General features: G+C 50.1%; 1 protein-coding gene across 2 annotated transcripts in view; it reads left to right on the top strand.

Moving 5' to 3' along the window:
- Window positions 1-21,543, top strand: part of CRHR2 (corticotropin releasing hormone receptor 2) — a 108,819-nt gene extending 87,276 nt beyond the window's left edge. For both annotated transcript variants that reach the window (XM_077303638.1, XM_077303639.1), the window contains 4 exons: window positions 5,558-5,643; window positions 10,723-10,858; window positions 12,200-12,241; window positions 19,174-21,543. In XM_077303638.1, coding sequence (XP_077159753.1) covers window positions 5,558-5,643; window positions 10,723-10,858; window positions 12,200-12,241; window positions 19,174-19,314 — 405 coding nt within the window. In that variant the 3' untranslated portion in view covers window positions 19,315-21,543. The remainder of the gene's footprint in view (window positions 1-5,557; window positions 5,644-10,722; window positions 10,859-12,199; window positions 12,242-19,173) is intronic.
- Window positions 21,544-22,116: the final 573 nt, after the last annotated feature.

Here is a 22,116-nt window from a genome sequence, read left to right on the forward strand (position 1 = left end):
GAAAGCTGCTAGTTGGCTCCTTATGGCATAGCATTGATTGGACAGCGTGTGTGACATTCCCAATTCACCTACTAGTATGACCTACATTATGCCAAAGTTTCCTTCCTTCCTTCCTTCCTTCCTTCCTTCCTTCCTTCCTTCCTTCCTTCCTTCCTTCCTTCCTTCCTTCCTTCCTTCCTTCCTTCCTTCCTTCCTTCCTTCCTTCCTTCCTTCCTTCTGGGTTTTTTCATCTACTGATCCCCAAGGGATGAGGCATAAACCAAGCATCCACTTTGGGCATGGCTAGAAGGTCACTTTCTGATCTCTTGTCCCTGCAGATATTCTGTCTGTCTAGAATGGAAGTTCCAGACCTTGGCTTGTGTGGCACATGAAGAAGCCCAAGTGTGACTCCTCCCCTTAAAGTCTCTTCCATCTTCATAAAACAGAATTCGAGCAGCACCGGCAAATCCTTGCCCCACTCCTCCCAGCAGGAGCTCTCCTCTCTCGGAGTTCACTTCTTCAGATGCAAATGCGAGGGAAATCATTTTGCACAGCTTTCTAGGGGAAATTAGGGAGGTGGAATTGGGGGAAATTGCCTGCATTTGTATAGGCAGATGATCTCTGTTTGCATCTGTGCAAGTTTCGTTGTGAGGCCAATGAATTTCCAGTCTTCTTCTCCCCACCCCTGTCATTTTGCTTTTAGCAGTCTGCAAAAGGAATGCCCTTTCATTTGCATCTGAAGAAGTGAGCCCCGGACTCTCTGTGGGGAGAGTTGCAGACTGCAGCCACCTCTCATGTTCTGCAAGTGTTGTGCCGCTTCCGATGATCACGACATCAGAGAGATCCATTCACACTTCCCCTCAGGAGCTCCATCTGTTCCAGGGGGGAGTTGCAGGGGCTTCTTTGTTTTGTTTTTTGCACATGGATCGAAGCATCTGAGCATTTCAGCAGCTTGGTTCATTCTGCGTTTTTTACACAGGAGTAACCACCTTTAGTCTCATGTCCAGCATGGTAGCTGAAGCAAAAAAGATAATTTGTTTGCACCTTGATTGGTTTTGGTATAGAAGAGGGGGACATGATCCTGGCTCAGCCTGGAGAGAGAGAGAGAGAGGGGTGCACACTTGTAAGGCAGAGCAAAGAGGTATCTGCCCCAATTCAGGCACCTTCAATCACTGAAATGTTTTGTCATTGAGATGCAATTTTTTTAAAAATCCAGATCCGGCTCTCCTTTCTGGATGGGATTTTGCAGGGTGGTAGGTTTGCCAAAAATCTATGCTATATTGCTGATACTACCAGATTAAGAAAACACGAAAAGACTTGCTCTCTTCCTATATAAGTGTTGAGCTATAAATAATAGGGAGGTCACTCCTGAGGAAGACATGGTAACAATAACCACTGAGGAAGATCTGCTATGAAACAAGCTAGATGCTCGTCATCAGCTTGTCTGCGTTACAGAAGCAGTGCTGCAGTATCACAGGGCTAGGACTTTCCTCACGCGACGTTATCGGATCTCGTTGTCTGCTGGGATACCCTTATCTCCCTCCCAAGGAATACGTAAGGGCCAGATGTAATGGCATTGTAATGATTATAAAACACAGTAGCCGTTATTCACAGCGACTGAGAGCCAACGGCTCTCACCCAGGAGACCGGAGTCCAGATTCAAGCAAACCTATTTCTCCCCCAACGACAGTCACGTTTTATTTTCGTCTTTTTGTCTGCATTGCGTAATTGTGCAACTCTTCTGATTTGGCGGCTGGGCCGCTGCACCATCGATGGGTCCTGTGGGAAAAGCAGAGAGCTGTAAGTTGCTCAACGGCATCTTTTAAAAGTTGTGCCATTCTCGGGAGAGCTTGAAAAGAAATTAAACGGAGCTGGGACGGAAATGTGCCCAGTCTTGACTCGAAGGAGGTGCACAATAACATCCGTGGGGGAGGTGGGAGTTCCACCGCAGTTGGATCTTGCAGACCTGGGTTCCACTCCTACCTTGGGCGTGGAATCACCGGCTCTTTTGTCCACATCCTTTTGAAGTGAGGACTCCAGAATGGCACACAGCAGCCCAAGTGTGACCTGAACATGGTTGTTATGCAGGCATATGTGCAAAGCATTATACGTATTGCAGGCACTGTAGAAAACACCGCCATGACATTCAACGCAGACCTGCCACTGAAAACGGCAGCTCTGCGTGAAGCTTTTGGGGGCTTTTTTGCGGTAACGGTTGGCAACCGGTGACATTTCCCCATTGCAGTCCACGTTATTGGCTCGCACCAGTGGTTGTGAGTGTGGCAGAATGATACGGGGGATGCCCTGAGTAGATGTTATCAGGCGAGGAGGCGGTCTTAACAAAGAGAAGCTGTTTTCAGCGGGAGCCTGCGGCGGTTCCCCTCCACTCGCCATAGCGTTAATTCCAAAAAGAGCAGGCAAGTGGAGATTGGTGCGTAGCAAATTATGCCTGGCAAGTGTTGTGCCAGACGGAGGAGAGGCAATCTGTTGTGACCCAGGAAAGCTCATCTGCTGCGTTCTGGGAAACCAGCAGCCCTCATCCCCTCGGAACCCTGCAGCCAAGTTCTCCCGCCAGCCCTTTGTTTTCTCAATGGTGCCCCCTTATTGACAAGTGTGGCCTGTTTGGAAGAAAAAGCCCCTGGGATGGCTTCAATGCATGCTGAAATGTGGATTTTATGCTGTTGTTTTCTACACTTTGAAAAACCCAAAACGGACGCTGTAACTTTGCTTCACAAGGAAGGTCCTCCAACCTCACGATAATTTTTAGGTGTGCATTTAGCAAGGGGCTTTCCAGGCAAGGCAGAAGCAGAGGCGGCTGGCTATTGCCTTCCTCTGCAGAGTCTTCCTTGGGGGTCTCCCATCCAAATACGATCCCTGCCTTTCCTCTGGGACATAGATCTGTGTGTGTAAAGTGTTGCCGAGTTGCAACTTTGATACTCCTTTGGGTAGTAAAAAGCAGCGTTCAAAAAAACAGCTTTTCTTCTTCTTCCTTGGGGTCTCCCATCCAAGAACAGACCCTGCTGAACTTCCAAGGTTTGATGAGACCAGGAGATATCCCTCCTTGTGTCCCCACTTTCTACCTTTATGCCCTGCTTAAGATTAGAGGCCCCTGCACTTAACCGCTACCGTGTGCAGTTTGCTGTGGGCTGGATCCTATTGTGTAATATTTTTTCATTTCCTCCAGCGCAACCCTCTTACCTATGCACAAGGCGAGGGGGGCCACAACAGAGAAGGCCCAACACTGGGCTGCTGTGGAGTTTGCCCATTGGCAAGGTGGCGCCTGCAGAAGAAGGTGCTGGCCGGCGATCCATAGATAGGTGATTACTCACCTCACTGCGAATGGCCAGGAGCCCGTGGGCCGCAGCCGAGAAATAACTGCATTCCCCCTCTGCTTCTTCAAACTCTCTTTTTTTCTACTGGATCGCTTGAGAGCTCTCCGAAGAGCTCCAAGAAGGAGCAGAGCTGCCTTCAAGAACAGAAATATGCAGCCTTTCAGCTTGCCTTGACTTTGTCCCCCCAGAACATTGAACCCGTGTTCAGTTACAGCTCCCCGACCAAGCGTCTTTGCCATGTGGAAGACGAAGAAGAAGAACTCTTGTGTGTTCAGTCCAAGGACAGAAATGGTTTCATTTTTACTCTGACCGCATCTCTCTGTGTCCGACAAAGGCAGCTGCCACTTCTCATCTGTCCTATCATTCTTTTCGTTCCTCCGTCCCTGTCCCTCCTACCAATCGATACAGATATTTCTGTCTGCAGTCAGGTTTAGAAAGGCTCCGTAAGTGCAAAACAATTACATAAGTACAGAAAAACCTTAGCTATTTGGTCATGTGGGGAGAATAAAAGAATATCTAATGGTCAAAGGAATGACCTTACAAATTATTTTAAATAACTACAGGTAGGTAGGTAGCGCTAATAGTTTCAGGTGGGCCACTTTGTTGGTCTGCAGTGAAAGAGCTAGATTTGGTCCAGAAATCTTTCGAGATTCAAAGCCGTCTTTGGCTTTAACTCCTGAAAGCTGATATGAAGAAGAGTTGGGGTTTCTGCACCCCGCTTTTCACTACCCAAAGGAGTCTCAAAGCGACTTACAATCGCTTTCTCTTCCTGTATCCACATCAGACACCCTGCGAGGGAGGTGGGGCTGAAAGAGCTCAGATAGAGCGGCTTGGGGAGAACAGCTCTAACAGGACTGTGACTAGCCCAAGGTCCCCCAACCGGCTGCATGGGAGGAGGAGTCAGAAATCAAACCCAGATTGGAGGCCACTACTGTTAACCACTACACCATGCTGGCTCACACCATCTCTGTGAGATGCTGGGTTGGATGCACAACTGGTCTGACCCAGCAGGGCTCTTCTGAGGTCCTTCTCAGGGGACGGCCTCTGCCTCCCTGCCCAGTTGTTGGCCCTCCAGAAGGACTGGCTGGCCCTTGTATGAGACAAGATGCTGGACTGGAGGGACCATTGACCTGATCCAACAGGGCTTCTCTTATATTCTTATGTCTGGGGCAGTGACGCTCTGTCTTCTTGGTGCTTGGGGGGCAACAGTGGGAGGGCTTCTGGAATTCTGGCCCCACTGGAGGACCTCCTGATGGCCCCTGGGTTTTGGCCACTGTGTGACACAGAGTATTGGACTGGATGGGCCATTGGCCTGATCCAACATGGCTTCTCTTATTTAATGGAGGAGCCGACCGAGGAAGGGATGGGAAAAGGGATAGAGTGGAAGAATCTCTGCTTTGCAGCCAGAAGGTCCCAGGTAGCTCCGTCTCTTCTCTCCTCTTTATGGACATGTTTTCCTTCTGAATAAAAGCCATTTTATTCTTTCGACAGCCTGGTGCTCTGCTCTTTCTGCATAGCCAAACTATGCCAACGATCAGAAGATCCGGTGGGCGGAGGGCAGAGAGCATTTTTGGCTTTTCAGCGAGATGCCTTTACAATTATCTCTCTTTACATATGACCTACACCAGGGGTAGTCAAACTGCGGCCCTCCAGATGTCCGAGGACTACAATTCCCAGGAGCCCCTGCCAGCATTCGCTGGCAGGGGCTCCTGGGAATTGTAGTCCACGGACATCTGGAGGGCCGCAGTTTGACTACCCCTGACCTACACAGCCCAACAGAGAGGAGCGATCTTAAATTGAGACCCTTTTGTTGTCTTTTGCAGGATGACAAGCAGGGCAGCAGGGAGTCCAAATAAAACTGGCTCAGGAGCCCCTGGCTGGCCATTCCCCATTTCAGATAACTATTTTTTTCTTCTTCACTGCTTTATTTTTTTTTTGAGACATTTGCTCAAGGATGGAACGAGTATGTCTTCGCTACGTCTGACCGTTTTGCTCTGTGCAGAAACTCTCAGCAGGGTAGGAGAGCGGCAGACCCCAGGAAGCGGCTCAGTTTCATTTTGTTCCTGACGGTTATATTGCAACTTGCACTGTAAAAAAAAAATCATAATAAAGAAAGAAACCCATTTTGGAATGAAGCGCTCAGGGGGTGGATTATTTGGCTGGCTGTTCGCCTCTTGGAGTTCATCGATTTCGTTTTCTCCCCTCCCCTCCCCCCCCCCCCCACCCACCCGCTTTTTGTTTTTCAGATAAATTTTGTATTCCTCTTTAACATAGTTAGGATTTTAATGACAAAGCTGCGCGCATCGACCACATCGGAGACGATCCAGTACAGGTGAGTTGAAGCTGGAAGGTGGGAGGGAGAGATCGAAGGGTGGAATTCACCGTCAGAGGGCATGGTGGTGGCCCCAGCCATGGTCAGCTTTAAAAGGCCATTGGAGAGAGACAGGGGGGGTGAGTCTATCAGTGGCTACTAGCCACAGGGATTTAAGGGGAACCTCCACATTCAGAGCCACTTAGCTGCTGAATCTCAGAACCAGGCAGCAACATCAGGGGAAGGCCTCAGCCTCTCTGCCCTCTTGTTTGCCCTCCAGAGGATCTGGTTGGCCACTGTGTGAGATGGGAAGCTGGACTAGGTGGACCACTGGCCTGATCCAGCAGGGCTCTTCTGAGGTTCTTATGAAGGCCTCAGCATCTCTGCCCTCTTGTTTGCCCTCCAGAGGATCTGGCTGGCCACTGTGTGAGACGGAAAGCTGGACTAGGTGGACCACTGGCCTGATCCAGCAGGGCTCTTCTGAGGTTCTTATGAAGGCCTCGGCCTCTCTGCCCTGTTGTTGGCCCTCCAGAGGAAGTGGTTGGCCACTGTGTGAGACAGGAGGCTGGACTAGATGGACCTTTTCTGGTCTGATCCAGCAGGGCTCTGTTGCTGGCCCTCTGGAGGAACTGGTTGGCCCCTGTGTGAGACTGGAGGCTGGACCAGGTGGATCTGTGGTCTGATCCAAAATTTCTTGACAATAGACATTATTCCATTTTCTTTGTCATATGTACACAGTGTTTAATACCCATCTGTCTCCATGGGAAGGCATTCAATAGCCTAATACAGAAATGTCTGCACAGAGGCAAGGTGTACAACAAGACCAGTCTTATATAAAGCCACAAAGGAGGGCAGTATTAAAATGTAATAAATAAATGAAACAAGCTCATAATTTTCAGGTTCATACTTAACCAAAACAGGTCAGAACTAAGCTTGCCTCAGAATGGAGGACAGGAGCTCTCCTCTGACTGGAAATGCTGCACGTGAAAGAATTCGGCCTTCTCCGGTGCTCGAGCAAGGAGCACACAATTATGCAGAGATTTCCAAGCTGCCAAGAACCCCTTTGGAATCCAGCTCCATCTTGCCACGTTGCAATATGCTCTGTGGCTGGTTTTGTCCCTCAACCCCCCCCCCCAAAGGCCAAATATTTTTATCCCTCCACCAAATGTCCAGAATCAGAATACACTTGCAGTGAAACTCTGCGAGTGTACAGTGTACAGTGTACATCTGGCGGGCCCGGTGTGCATCTGGCAGGGTAATCCGCCTCAGATCCCTGTGAAGAAGCAGGCCTTAAATAGCTTCAATAAACAGATCAAATAAATCAGTCCTTGGTGTTGCTGGCTAAAGCCCCCTCCCATTGACCGTGCATCCCCCCTCCCCAAAGCCGAGATGCCCCAGCATGCCAAGAAGCAGGGAAGGAATGCCTGTTCCCTACCCATTCCGTTTGATTTGTTTTAGCCATAGGCCATAGCAAAAAGGGTAAAAATTGGAAGCTAAAGAGAGAGCTCAAGATGGAGGGAGGAAATAAGATAATTTTTCCCCATTACATATTCACTGAATGCACCCTCCGGGCAACCAATTTCATTCCATTTCTGTCAGCTTTTGGCAACAGGAATACGTTTGCACCGTAGCACGTTTTGTTGTCTACAAGTGAGCGGGAATTAATTATTTTGGGGGATGCGGACCAGTGATCCTAGTCGTGTAACCACAAAGGGGAAATATTTCTTGAGGTCTGCAGAAGAAGGACACTTCTCAGGGAAGAGTAAACATTACGGGGCAGATCCGCCCCCCCCCCCGCCCCGGGTGTTTTGAGACGGGGATATAGAGGAAGGGGATATCAGAAGGCTCCCCCCACCCCAGCCCCTGAACTGTGGTCCTGAACGGGAATTGAGGTCTCCCAGGGAACTCACAGGGGCCTTTAGATATCAAGACCCATGTTGCGTTTCATCTTCAACGTAACATCTAGGTGGGTGTAACTCCGCTGAGAAATGCATAGTCAAATGGACAATGTACGAGTCTTGTACCAGTAGAGAACCTTCAGTTCTAAAATATCATTTTTATTACTATATTGTGTGTTTGTGTGCGTGTGTGTGCGTGTGTGTCCTGGTATCTTCCCTCAAGAACTGCAGCTTAATTTTGGGTGGGCGTGTAAAGAGTCACCAAGTTGCAGACAACTTACAGCTACACCAGCAAGTGAGCAGCAGAGGCCATGGGCTTCTTCTCCAGAGTCTTCCTTGGTGGTCTCCCATCCAAGACTTCTGGTGACCCCAGCAAGGGACTTTCAGGGCAAGTGAGAAGCAGAGGAGGTTGGCCATGGCCTTCCTCTCCAGAGACTCCCTTGGTGGCCTCCCATCCAAGACTTCTGGTGACCCCAGCAAGGGGCTTTCAGGGCAAGGGAGAAGCAGAGGAGGTTGGCCATGGCCTTCCTCTCCAGAGACTCCCTTGGTGGCCTCCCATCCAAGACTTCTGGTGACCCCAGCAAGGGGCTTTCAGGGCAAGGGAGAAGCAGAGGAGGTTGGCCATGGCCTTCCTCTCCAGAGACTCCCTTGGTGGCCTCCCATCCAAGACTTCTGGTGACCCCAGCAAGGGACTTTCAGGGCAAGTGAGAAGCAGAGGAGGTTGGCCATGGCCTTCCTCTCCAGAGACTCCCTTGGTGGCCTCCCATCCAAGACTTCTGGTGACCCCAGCAAGGGGCTTTCAGGGCAAGTGAGAAGCAGAGGAGGTTGGCCATGGCCTTCCTCTCCAGAGACTCCCTTGGTGGCCTCCCATCCAAGACTTCTGGTGACCCCAGCAAGGGACTTTCAGGGCAAGTGAGAAGCAGAGGAGGTTGGCCATGGCCTTCCTCTCCAGAGACTCCCTTGGTGGCCTCCCATCCAAGACTTCTGGTGACCCCAGCAAGGGGCTTTCAGGGCAAGGGAGAAGCAGAGGAGGTTGGCCATGGCCTTCCTCTCCAGAGACTCCCTTGGTGGCCTCCCATCCAAGACTTCTGGTGACCCCAGCAAGGGACTTTCAGGGCAAGTGAGAAGCAGAGGAGGTTGGCCATGGCCTTCCTCTCCAGAGACTCCCTTGGTGGCCTCCCATCCAAGACTTCTGGTGACCCCAGCAAGGGGCTTTCAGGGCAAGTGAGAAGCAGAGGAGGTTGGCCATGGCCTTCCTCTCCAGAGACTCCCTTGGTGGCCTCCCATCCAAGACTTCTGGTGACCCCAGCAAGGGGCTTTCAGGGCAAGGGAGAAGCAGAGGAGGTTGGCCATGGCCTTCCTCTCCAGAGACTCCCTTGGTGGCCTCCCATCCAAGACTTCTGGTGACCCCAGCAAGGGGCTTTCAGGGCAAGGGAGAAGCAGAGGAGGTTGGCCATGGCCTTCCTCTCCAGAGACTCCCTTGGTGGCCTCCCATCCGAGACTTCTGGTGACCCCAGCAAGGGGCTTTCAGGGCAAGGGAGAAGCAGAATCCGTTTGCCATTGCCTTCCTCTGCAGAGACTGTCTTAGCAGACTCCCTTCCAAGTACTGACCCTGGTTAGCTTCCAGAATCCAATGAGCTCAGGATCAGCCCCCACCCGTGCCCCCAATTTGCTTTGATAAATGGGCAGGCATGTCAGCTGTCCCGGGCCAGAGTCCTCGTTAACTTGACAGGGCTGTTCGGAATCCCTGAGCTTGGATTTCTGCAGCGTTCATATCTTGACGGCTTTTCATTTCGCCCCCTAAAATCCAAAGGGCGCCGTTCTCCGATTGCACGTCTTTTCCGAAACCGCTCTCAGCTCGGCAAAATCCAATCTGACCCGATAAGCCTGTCTTTTTCAGCAGTGCATCGCCCTGCTGGTGCGCCGTCAATTTGAGCGCATGATTTGGTTTCACTCTCAGACTGCGAAAGGCACATGTTCATCTAAGAGGAACGAATAGTTGCAAACAGATCACGGTGCTGAAGCGGCCCCTCCGTTTAACAACAACCTTTCTTTTAATTAAAGGGCCAACGACGTACAAGCTGGAACTGGCCTTGGTTCTAAAAATGTCCTAAAAATGAGGCCATCAAGGGGTGCGGGGGGGGGGTCGCCCTTGCCCCACCTCTGCTCCTTGCTGTAAGCTTGTATAGATGTCTGCGTAGCCAGGCCAGAGAGTGCACAGAGAGCACATTAAGCTCAGGTGTACTGATATATACTGATTTCTCTCAAAAAGAGAAAGCGAGAGACACAATCTCATCCCTTGAGGATTTATTGATTGGCAAACCATTAAAGAATGTGTTCAGGAGATATCCGGCACCTAGAAGCTGCTCCCAATGAACTAATGGCACCTCCAGGAGACTACTTAAGAAGATGGCAGCAGAATAGGGGTTGACCCATGCAGCAAGGCTGGTTCCAGGTTTTGGTGGGGCCTGGACAGACAATGCTGGAGGCCCCCACCCGTCCTGAAAGCCAGCTTGGTGTGGTGGTTAAGTGCGGCAGCCTCTTATCTGGAGAACCAGGTTTGACTTCCCGCTCCTCCATATGGAGCCAGCTGAGTGACAGTCAGCCAATGCCGAAGCGCTAAGGGTCCCTGGCCCCAACCTTGACCTTGGCCAGAGTCAGGCCCTTTTTGGCCCTGGTTCCCACCTGGCTCCCAGAAGAGAGGAGGGCCCTGGCGGAACTTAATAAGTTCCCCGGAGACTGCAAGACGGAACTCTTCTGCTGATCACATGGCTGAGGCCAGCGGAAGTACTGATAAACGGTGGACTGGGCCTCTCTCTCCTCCCCCTTCTTACCTGCCTGTTGTGAGTAGACCCAAATGGAACATCTTCGGGGCTAAGACGGGGTATTTTTCATTTGTTATATTTTAAATTTATAGAATTATTTACGGTTTGTAAACCACTCCGAGGTGGCCAGTTCGGGAGGGGTGGACCGTAAATCTCAATATAAATCATCAAGTAAATAAATAAACAAACCAACAGCACTTCAGCACTTGTATCCCTCATTCAAGTCACGAAACCCAGCCTTTCTCGTGGTGCAGAATGCAGGCCATGTTTTTGATTTTTAATTTTTCCTTTAGCAGCAGAGAGCCTCCAGCCAGGCCATTCAGGCACGCTTCCCTTCCTTCCCCAGCAACTTCACCCGTCTGATCTCTCTTCCGCAGGAAAGCCGTCAAGGCGACGTTAGTTCTCCTGCCGCTGCTGGGGATCACCTACATGCTGTTTTTTGTCAACCCGGGAGAAGATGACATCTCACAGATCTTTTTCATCTACTTCAATTCCTTCTTGCAGTCTTTTCAGGTAGGAGGCGTTAGGGAAGAGCAAAGGGACCGGTTCCCTCAGCCCAAGGGTCAGATCACACCTCTCGGCTGGGCCTGCCACTGGCAGGAGTAGCCCTCCTCTTCCACTTGGCAGAAGGGCCTCTTGCATGGAATGGCTTCCTCTTGCGCCATTAGGTGATCCAAGTAGGAGCAAAGAATCAGGTTTTCTGATCTGGTCGTACTCCTCAGTGGTGCCTGCCACTGGCAGATAGCCCCTCCTGCCTGGCAGAACACCCTCTTTCATGGGATGGCAGAAGAAGGTACCACCAGTATGCAAGCAAAGTGGGAGCCCTTCCCCATCTGGCCAGCTGAGTCATTTGGAACTAGAGAGTCAGAGCTTGTAGACTGAGCTAGAATATTTTGTGTGACTGTCACTGCATTCGCTGGCAGGGGCTCATGGGAATTGTAGTCCATGGACATCTGGAGGACCGCAGGTTGACTACCCCTGCATTAGAATTTTAGGGTAACGTTACTGCCACCATCTGGGCCAACCTGGTGTGGTTGAAGAGCAGTGGCCTCTAGTCTGGAGAACCAGGTTTGATTCCTCACTCCTCCTCCACCTGCAGCCAGCTGGGTGACCTTGGGTGGATCCTCGTTCTCTCAGAGCTTTCTCAGTCCCACCTGCCTCACAGAGAGGGGAGAGGAAGGGAAAGGTGTTTGGGGAAAGCAGGATATAAAAAATCCAGCAACATTCAGATCCAGGGTGGGAGGAGTTCTCCTTTGAGCCAAATCCCCGTAAAATACGGCAGGAAGCGTTTGGTAGAACCAACGTCATTTATCTGGGATTTGGCACACTCGACAGTCACCTCATTTTGCCAAATATAAATCGGAGGCCGCTCCTTTGAGTGAAACATCGCTGACATGTCAAGGGAAACAGAAAGCATTAATACAGAACTAGAAAAATGTCAAAAAGCGGGGGGGGGGGCTCTTGCTCATCCCCAGGGGCACATAAATAATCTCATGCTGGGTTACATAAATGAAATCCAGGAATATGTAGTCATAATTTGTAATTTACGCACACTTACGGAGAATTAGGCCTATCGAAGAGATTTGTCCCCAGTTACATAGGTATAGCTATCGATCTAGGCTGGATTAAATGACAGCTATGAATTTCTTGACAAAATCTGGATTACTGAAAAATATATCCTAAATCTAAGGCTGAGGTGGCCATGGGTCAAGGCCACCATGGGGACTGATGGACATCCGAAGGAAAGGGGGATATTGCTCTGCTCCACGTTTAAATGCTTTTTTTTTTTGAGCATCCATCTTCGCCTGTGCATCTCTTCACAACCTGACAGATGTTTCCTCTTTTGTTTTCCAGGGTTTCTTTGTGTCTGTGTTTTACTGCTTCTTGAACGGAGAGGTAAGCTGCCTCCTGCCCCGTTTTGTACCAGTCAGTAGCAAAGAGAAAAAGTGGATAGTTGTTAGCCAAGCAGAAATGGTCAACACGCTGAGTGACCCTTAACAAATCTGCCCTTCCCACCACCCTGAGGAAAAACTTTATTGTTTCCATTTTGAGAGGTGGGAAACGGAGATACAAGCCCAGCAGCTCCTTAAAGCCACATAATGGAGGGAAAATTGATTCTTAATATTCTTAATATTTGCTTCTAGAGTTCAGACTGGAGACAAAAGAAAACTGGGTTTTTATGCTCCACTTTTCACTACCTGAAGGAGTCCTAAAGCAGATTTCAAACACCTTTTCCTTCCTCTCCCCACAACAGACACCTTGTAAGGTAGGTAGGTCTGAGAGAGCTCTAACAGAGCTGCTCTGTGAGAACAGCTAAACTCTGGGAGTTGGAGGACAAAAATGCAGAGCAATTTCTCAGTGGAACAGGCTTCCTCGGTAGGTGGTGGGTTTTCCATTTTTGGAGATTTTTCAACAGAGTCTGGAGAGCCATCTGACGGAGAGGCTGATTCTGTGAAGGCTCAAGGGGGTGGCAGGTGACAGTGGATGAGCGAGAGGGTTGGGAGTGTCCTGCATAGTGCAGGGGGTGGACTAGATGACCCAGGAGGTCCCTTCCAACTCTATGATTCTATGAAAATCTGAGAAAGAAGATATGTGCAGAGTGCAGGAACAGCAGGCAAACAGGATGCGGATTAAAGGGGATACTGTCTTCAATTCAGTAAGAATCAAAATTAAGCTGTGAATGCAGAAACCCCCAAGGTCTATAGCCCACTGACACAGTGGCTCTTTAAACTTTAAAGGGCTAATGTCCCACAGAGCAAGTCTAGTCAGGATGCTCAAGGGCTCTCTCCTCCCCTTCATCCCTGCTGCTAGCGCCCTGAGGAGGGAGACGGGCCTTCCAAAGTTATTGTTTTAATTTCCTTTTTGTAATTTCAGAAATGACATGATTATCTTTTCCCTCATTTGGAAGTAATTAAAACGGCATGGTTTCCCGACATGACTTTCTGTAACGATAACAATACTCCTGATCTTTAATGAAAACCATCATTAGGCCCTTCCCAACCTTCCCACGAGGAATTAAGAAGGATAATTTTTGATGGGCCTACCCCAGCCAGGGATGAAGCATTATGCCTAAGGCCCCCAAGGGGATTTGGGGAACATACACTACAGTTCTAAGCAGATAGATTCAGGTGGGTCGCCGTGTCGGTCTGAAGCAGCAGAACAACGTTTGAGACCATCGGCTCTTCGAGGACAGCAAATCCTGGGTTTAAGCATTGGTGTGCATGCATCTGAAGAAGTGTGCGTGCACCTGAAAGCTTAGGCCAAGAATTAATCTTTGCTGGTCTTAAAGGGACCACTGGACTCAAACGCTGTTCATTTCTAAGCAGAGTTACACTGTTCTAAGTCCCTTTGTTTCATGTGTTTGATTATGAAGCACAGTTTTAGCAGGGGGGCTGTGGCTTCGGGGAAGAGCCTCGCAGCGGGTCCTGGTTTCAGTTCCAGATGTTGCCAGTTTGAAAGGGCCAGGTAATAGTTAAGGGGAAGACCACTGCCTGAGACCCTGGAGAGATGCTGTCAGCCTGAGCAGGCAATGCTGACTCTGAATGAACCGATGGTCTGATTCAGAAGAAGAAGAGCTGTTTCTTCGCACCCCGCTCTTCACTAACCGAATGAGTCCCCAGTAAGCCTGCAAACCCCTTTCCCTGTGGGGCAATGGACCCTTCTAGGCATGACTGGAAAGCCCAGGAGCATTGTGGACATAAACATGAGGCCTGTCCCCTAATAAAGCCTTCCCCCTTCATCTGAATGGGTTCTGAAGAAGGGGAAGACCAGTGGGGAAAGCCAGGGATAATCTCCCTCGGCGTTGAGAAAGCCCTGGAGATTTGGGGGCAGAGTTTGGGCAGGAAGTTCAATAGGATATGTTTGCTGGCAACCCTAAGGGAGAGGTTGGGATCCTCTCCCTCCAATTTGCTATTTCCAGATGTGTCTTGGATGGGCTTCAGGAAGGACTGAAAAGCTTCCTGGGGATTTTCAGAGGAACGGAGCTAAAAGCAAAGTGAGCCCCGGGGATCATTTCAGCGCCCAAGAATGAGGCACTATACGTCTAGCACCTCTTTAGTCTATGAATTTTAGATCCGAAGTGCAAATAGTTTTATCTGTAGGCTCCTTTCTCTCCAGACTCTGCTTCCTCCTTGACACGTGGGCGCTCTCACTCAGGCTCGTAAAGCGCTCCCGCAGGGCTTCCCGCACGGTACAATTTGATGCTGTTATGGGAACCTCGGCCTGCGCTGTCTCCGTTAGTGGCGTGGATAGACTGCACATCCCTTCCACTCCCCAGGTGCCCCTCAGAGGATTACTGAAAAAGAGCAAGCCGGGGAAGTAAATTGCTCAAATCTTTCTTTTTTCCAGCGCCGGAGTCGTAATCCTTCAAAAGTCACGTAAATTATCTCGGGTGAAAAAGGAAAACGGAGCAGTTTAATTGCTTTGTCCTGCTTGGTGTGCTAGCCAAGGGTAGGAAGGAGGAGTGTGGGTTTTGTGGGCAGGCCGCACGCCTCCAGTCAGGGCCTGTCGAGTTCCGGGAATTATTTTATTTATTAATTAAACCTCGAAATCACAAGATGTCAGAGTCCCGCTGTAGACTGCATATACTTCTCTCCGTAAGCCCCACCTTCCCCAGGCCCCACCCCCAATATCTCAGGGTAAACACAAGAACCTCAGAAGAGCTGGACAGGATGGACCACTGGGCTGATCCAGCAGGGCTCTTCTGATGTTCTTATCAAGGAAGGGCCTCTAGCCCTCCAGAGGAACTGGTTGGCCACTGTGAGACAGAAGGCTGGACTGGATGGACCACTGGGCTGATCCAGCAGGGCTCTTCTGGTGTCCTTAGGAAGGCCTTGGCCTCTCTGCCCTGTTGTTGGCCCTCCAGAGGAACTGGCTGGCCCCTGTGTGAGACAGGAGGCTGGACTGGATGGGCCCTCCCTGGTCTGACCCAGCAGGGCTCTTCTGAGGGTCTTCTCAGGGGAAGGCCTCGGCCTCTCTGCCCTGTGGCTGACCCTCCAGAGGAACTGGCTGGCCCCTGTGTGAGACAAGAGGCTGGACTGGATGGACCACTGGGCTGATCCAGCAGGGCTCTTCTGGTGTCCTTAGGAAGGCCTTGGCCTCTCTGCCCTGTTGTTGGCCCTCCAGAGGAACTGGCTGGCCCCTGTGTGAGACAGGAGGCTGGACTGGAGGGACCCTCCCTGGCCTGACCCAGCAGGGCTCTTCAGGGGTTCTGATCAGGGGAAGGCCTCGGCCTCTCTGCCCTGTGGCTGGCCCTGCAGAGGAACTGGCTGGCCCCTGGGTGAGGCAGAAGACTGGACTGGATGGACCACTGGGCTGATCCAGCAGGGCTCTTCTGATATTCTTAATTTGGAGAAGGCCTTGGCCTCTGTGTCCTATTTATTGGCCTTCCAAGGCAACCGGTTGGTTACGGTACGAAGAAGAAGGACCCGGGACTGAATGGGTCTTCTTTATCGTTTCAAAGGATGATGGAGCCTGTCTCCATGTAGGGTGACTTCCTAACCTGAAAAGAGAAGAACATTGGTTGGACATGTCGTTCCAAAAAGGGCACGCCAGAGAGGCGCACTAAGGCCACTCCCCACATTGAGAATCAATTTGGAATGCGCATCACAGCCACAAGCTGGATTGCAGTGCTCCCCGAGGAGGCTGGGCAAAGGGCTGATGGATCACATGCTGTCATTTTAATCCGGCATAACTCATGGCTTGACTTTAAACATTTCACCGCTGTTTGCCTTTGGGATGAGCCTTGTGTGATTTATCAAGGGCCGGCCTTGGGTAAAGAAAGGGACATTTTGTACTGGAAAATGCGATGGTGCTGAGCCGTCTTCTTTCCCAAGGAGAGTGTCTGCTTAAGGCAGGGAATCCCCCCTTGCCTGCAGCCACACTGAGCAGTGGTGGGAGAATCTTTTTTTTTTTTTAATAAAACCTCCTTCCAAAAATGATGGTAGGTAGCTCTAGGAATCACAAGGAACTCTTTGGTTTCACCATAGAGTTTTGAACAATTCCCAGAGTTACCTTTTGTCACTCCCCCCCCCTTTTTTTTTTTTTTGCTGGAAATGTTGAAGCACACAGGATGCTGTGGCCTTCTGCGAGGGTTGCAGGTGGGATCTTGGGAAGGCCGGAAGATTGTGCGTGGGGCTACGTGGTTTCCAGTAAAACAGCAGAAGGGACAAAGGGTAGCGCTGGGGGCTGTACTGTTCCTCAACCGTAGCTCTAGGCCTGTAAACTGGGCTGAGCTTGAGAAAGTTGTGTATTATTATTATTATTATTATTATTATTATTATTATTATTATTATAAATATTAATATTAATGTTTATATTGATATTGACATTGATATCGGTATCAATATTAATATTAATATCATTATTATTATTAATGTTGATATTGATATTGACATCGATATCAATATCAATATTAATATTAAAGGTAAAGGTAAAGGTATCCCCTGTGTAAGCACCGAGTCATGTCTGACCCTTGGGGTGACGCCCTCCAGCGTTTTCTTGGCAGACTCAATACGGGGTGGTTTGCCAGTGCCTTCCCCAGTCATTACCGTTTTACCCCCCAGCAGCAAGCTGGGTACTCATTTTACCGACCTCGGAAGGATGGAAGGCGGAGTCAACCTTGAGCCGGCTGCTGGGATCGAACTCCCAACCTCATGGGCAGACAGATTCAGACAGCATATCGCTGCCTTACCACTCTGCGCCACAAGAGGCTCTTCATATTAATAATATTATTATATTAATACTGATATTGATGATGATGATGATGATGTAAAGTAGTGACCTAGTTTAGAAAGCAAAGCAAAACCAGGATAGATGAGCACTATCTCTCACTTTCTCTCCCTTCACTGTGTTTGAAGCAAAGTAGCCATTTCCCTTTTTGAATTAAACAGACGGGTGGGGGTGGGGGGTGGGAACAATTCCGTAAATCATCGGTATTTCTGACCTTTACCAGGCAGATTCTCTCGCTTACCACTAGCCTGATTTGCGAGTGCCCGCCACTTCCCTAAACGGCGAGAATTTAGCATCTTGCCCGTTTCGCCTCCCATTAACTGGGAAGCCCAGGGACCTCTATTTAAAGCGGCAGGAGTTATGGATGGGCAGCTGTGCCTAGCCCGTAATTGAAAATATTTTCTTTTTGCTGCAAAAACAAAACCCCTGGGGGGGAGGGGGAGTGCAGAACAAAGAGAAAATGGACTTGGCCAAATCAGGACAGTCTTAATAACTCACCCTCGGGGCTCGCAGCCAGAAAACCCTGCAGGACGGGGCTGGATTCTCTGGTGCCACTGTTTATTTCAAGTCCCCCCCCCCTCTCTCTCTCCAGCTTATCTCCTCTAGCTCCTGGGAGCAGAAGGCACAGGGAAGATTAGCTGGCCAAGAAAGATAATGGAGAGAACCAGCTTCTTTCCACCCTTCATCCGCCTGCGGTTTCCTTTACCTGTCAGGCAGGGTTCCCTACAGTATGGCAAAGCGAGGCAGTGGTCTTGGGTGATCAATTCGGGAGTGGGGGAGCCGCCCCCTCCTTCTCCACTATGCCTGACCCCAGGCTAGAGAAGACAAAGCACCCTCCTTCTCCGCATGCCTCGGGCATTTTTGCCCATTTGCACGTGCCCAGGAGGACTCTCCCAAGATGGCAGGAAGCCCTGGGTCACCCGGGTGGCTTGTTTCGCTGCGTGTAGAGATACCTGAGGAACCAGGAGGGATGCCCTAAACCAGGGGTAGTCAACCTGTGAATGCTGCCAGGGGCTCATGGGAATTGTAGTCCATGGACATCTGGAGGACCACAGATCGACTACCCCTGCCCTAAACAGTGAGGAGCGACTGAACATACTTAAAGGACTTTTGCTTTTTGCTACACTGAGAAATGCCTCATGTCCCATAGTAAAGGCATAACATTGTATCTCATATGTTAACGCTGACCTCTAATTGTCCCATAAATAAACAGTTCTCTCAGAGCTCTCTCAGCCTCAGCTACATCAGAGGGTGCCTGTTTTGGGAAGAGGAAGGGAAAGGCGATTGTCAGCCGCTTGGAGACTCTTCTGGGCAATGAAAAGTGGGGTGCACCTTCTTGCTTGCCAAATAGGGGCCAAAGGAGCTGATATCATTCTCTGCTCTACATTTTATCCTGGCAACATTGCTCAGGCCACGGTGGTGGCTACAAGCACAGGTGGACAGGTTACCCGCCCCTGCCGGCCAGCCGCAGGGACGGAGGAAGAAGCATCCCTTTCCTCCAGGGGAACTGGTCTCTGTAGGGTGGAAACCAGCTGTAATTCCAGGGGATCCCCAAATCCTGCCTGGAGGCTGAGCAATTTGGCAGACGGGTGTTTCTCAATAAGCTCTCAATAAGCCACAGATCATGCACTAGATTCTGATGAAGAATCATTTTGAAAACAGCTCAGACCAGATGCTGTTTCATTGTGAAAATTTCCCTCCAAATGTGGCAGGGGCTCATGGGAATTGTAGTCCATGAACATCTGGAGGACCACAGGTTGACTACCCCTACACTAATTTACATTCTGGAACAGAAATGAAACTCTCATTGAGTCTTTGCTAGTTCTGCGTTGGGTCGTTAGTTTTGATTCTGCTCATTCATTCATTCATTCATTCATTCATTCATTCATTCATTCATTGTTGGTTCTATTTTTCTGGAAATTTCTTATATTTTCGGGGAAGTTGAACCTGAAACATTTTGCCTCTCCTGCCCAGGTTGAAAAGAGGAGGGTGAGGAAATGACGGGAAGGCCGTCTCTCTGGTTTTAAAATGTTCTGTTTTGAGAAGCAGCTTGGGAATCGCTCCTCCCCACAACTCACCACTCCATCTTGTGCCCGCAGGTCCGCTCCGCTGCCCGTAAAAGATGGCACCGCTGGCAAGACCACCACTCCCTGAGGGTCCGGGTGGCCCGCGCCATGTCCATCCCTACCTCCCCCACCCGGATCAGCTTTCACAGCATAAAACAGACTGCGGCCGTGTGACCCCCCAGCTGCCTCGGGGACCCCGTCCTCCCCTGTTCGCTCTCCATCTCCCTCCCCTCCTCCTCCTCCTTCCTTTCCAGTCCTTTCCTCCTCTCCTTTTGCTTTCCTCCGTCTCCCCTCTCGTTCCTTCCCTTGCCCTTATTTTCTTTGTTCCTTTTCTCTTCCTCTGTTTTTGTTTTTTAATTTAAATTTTCACCACGAGGCAACTCTGGACAATTCGCCGTCTCGACCGAACGCTGCTTAGGAGACAGACGGCCAAAAAGGAAACGGAAAACTTCGAGAGGAAGAAGGAAGCAAAGTTATCAAAGAAGAGCATTGGGGTTTGGAGAGGAGGGGGGGAAGGCATCGGGTTTTTTTTTTTTACCAGAAATCTTCCCACATTCCCAGGATTTGGAGCATGGGACTGAAGACGACAAATCGGGAAATGCACTTTGGCAAGGAGGGACGATGTGGTTCTCTTGGTTCCATCGCCTTGGTGTGATGTGAACGGACTGTTTCCACAAGGACCTCGGTTTGACTCTTCGTGACTTCACAGTTTGCTGTGTAATTTTGGTCTTTGAGACGGGGTTGTCTCCAGTGGTGGTTGCGGGAGGGGGGTTAGTAGGTGATACAGTAGCACTCCCCTGACCTGGATCACCAAAAGCTAAGCAGGGTTGGCCCTGGTTAGCATGGGGATGGGAGACCACCAAGGAAGTCCAGCAGGGCCGCTATGCAGCAAGAGGATGGCAAACCACCTCGGTTTGTCTCTCACCGTGTCCTGGGAGCCAGCGTGGTGTCATGGTTAAGAGCGGTGGCCTCTAATCTGGAGAGCCGGGTTTGATTCCCCGCTCCTCCGCATGCAGCCAGCTGGGTGACCTTGGGCTAGTCCCAGTCCTGTCTCTCAGCCCCCCTCTACCTCCCAGGGTGTCTATTGTAAGCTGCTTTGGGATTCCTTCTGGTTGTTTACAGCGGGGTATAAATACACCAGCTCTTCTTCTCCACTAACGCTCAAATTGGAAATGTCCCCCTATTTACGTCCCATTTGCCTTCTCGGAAAATGTTTGCATTGCCTAAATACTTCTTTCATTTAACCGTTCCCAAATATCCTCGCTGTTTCCTGTGGCTCCGATGCGGTGCCCTCCCTTCTGCTTCAGCAGAGCCTCCTCCTGAGAAACACTTTTCTACTCCTCCTGAGCAGCCCCTGCGATATTTCACTTTGAAACCAATCCATCCCCGCCCGGGCAGAATATTTCAGAACAGCTGAAATGAACACTGTTCATGTCAGGCGAGATTAAAAAGCACACGTGTGGCCTGGCCGTATTTCTCTGTGCTGTCAGAAATCATTTCTAAAACATCCCGACCTGGGGCGTGTCGGCTGTTAAGTCACCGGGAAAGGAAACTGGAAAATTCCCACTCATTTGGGAAACCCTTCCAGAGTCACCCAGAAACCTTAGATTTTCACAAAGCCCTGGTTGAGAAAGTCTGGTTTAAGATGTTCTCTGCGCTCTGGACCAGTGGCGATTTCTTGACTGTTGTGATGGTCAAGGTCACATGCAACTTTGAGTGCGCCCTCATGGCAAGAGACAAATAGAGGGGTTTGCACAGCTCGGTGGTCTTCCCTAGTGGTCTCCCACCCAAAGACTGACCCAAGCCAGCCCTGCTTAGCTTCCGAGATTAGGCCGGTGTGAGCCAGCCACGTCTGGGCAGGGCACTGTGGCTGTCTACCAGCCAGTTCCCCCGACCCAACCATGAATTCCAGAAATTTTGAAAAGCACATGTGTACCTTCTCGGTTGTTGTTGTTGTTTGCACACAGGAAGTCTTTGGGGTGAAGTTTTCATTTTTCCGCAAGGCGTTGGGCCCGGCGGCATAGCCGGCTTCGAAGCAGACAGTCTCTGTTAACTCTTTTGGATCTTTCGCCCCCGTTTCCCTTCGTTTCCACGGCTGCTTCGGAGAAGAGCGTTGGACAGGGTGTTCCTTAGCTTCTGCTTCTGCCTCAGAAGAGCAACACGGAGAGATTTTTGGCTTCTTTGGCTGGCACCTTGAAAACTAAAAGTACAGATTGTGGGTTTTTTTGTTTGTTTGTTTTTTACAAAAAAAGGGAAACTTTGTACAAAAACACCCTGCAGATCGTTCTGTTACGATGAGGGTCACGTCCCCTGGAGAGCCCCCGACCTTCCAGGCTTTTTTGGTGACCTTGAGAAATAATGTACATATTTTCAATAATAAACACTTCTTCTGTTTGGTTTCTATGGATCGCCAGAACTTGGTTTCTGTCGGGCGAGTGCTGTGGCTTCAACAGCAAGGCACGCAAAATCTTCCAAGAATTTCGGGACGGTCAGGAGGAGCTCCCCAGATTCATGTCTGTGGTCTAAAATAGGAGAGGGACACTGCCTCCCACCCCAGCTGGGAGATGGGTAGTCAAACTGCGGCCCTCCAGATGTCCATGGAGTACAATTCCCATGAGCCCCTGCCAGCCTTCGCTGGCAGGGGCTCATGGGAATTGTAGTCCATGGACATCTGGAGGGCCGCAGTTTGACTACCCCCTGGTTGGTGCAACTAGAGTGTGTTTTACTTCAATATTAAGATCTTAAAGGGGTTTTATTTTGTGCACGAGAGGCAAGCTAGAAATCCAAGGGATTAATGAATGAATGAGATTTCTATCTATGCAGGAAATAAAAAGAATCACAAGGAAAAGAGAAATCCAGATGCTGTACACGGAAACTATTCCAGAATAGTCTGGGAGCCCTGGGTTCAAATTCCTATTCTGCCATGGAAACTGCCAGGGTGACACGGAGTCAGTCCCACACTTTCTGCCTGCCCTG

Source organism: Paroedura picta, chromosome 11 (genome assembly GCF_049243985.1).
Source record: "Paroedura picta isolate Pp20150507F chromosome 11, Ppicta_v3.0, whole genome shotgun sequence".
NCBI classification, from domain to species: domain Eukaryota; kingdom Metazoa; phylum Chordata; class Lepidosauria; order Squamata; family Gekkonidae; genus Paroedura; species Paroedura picta.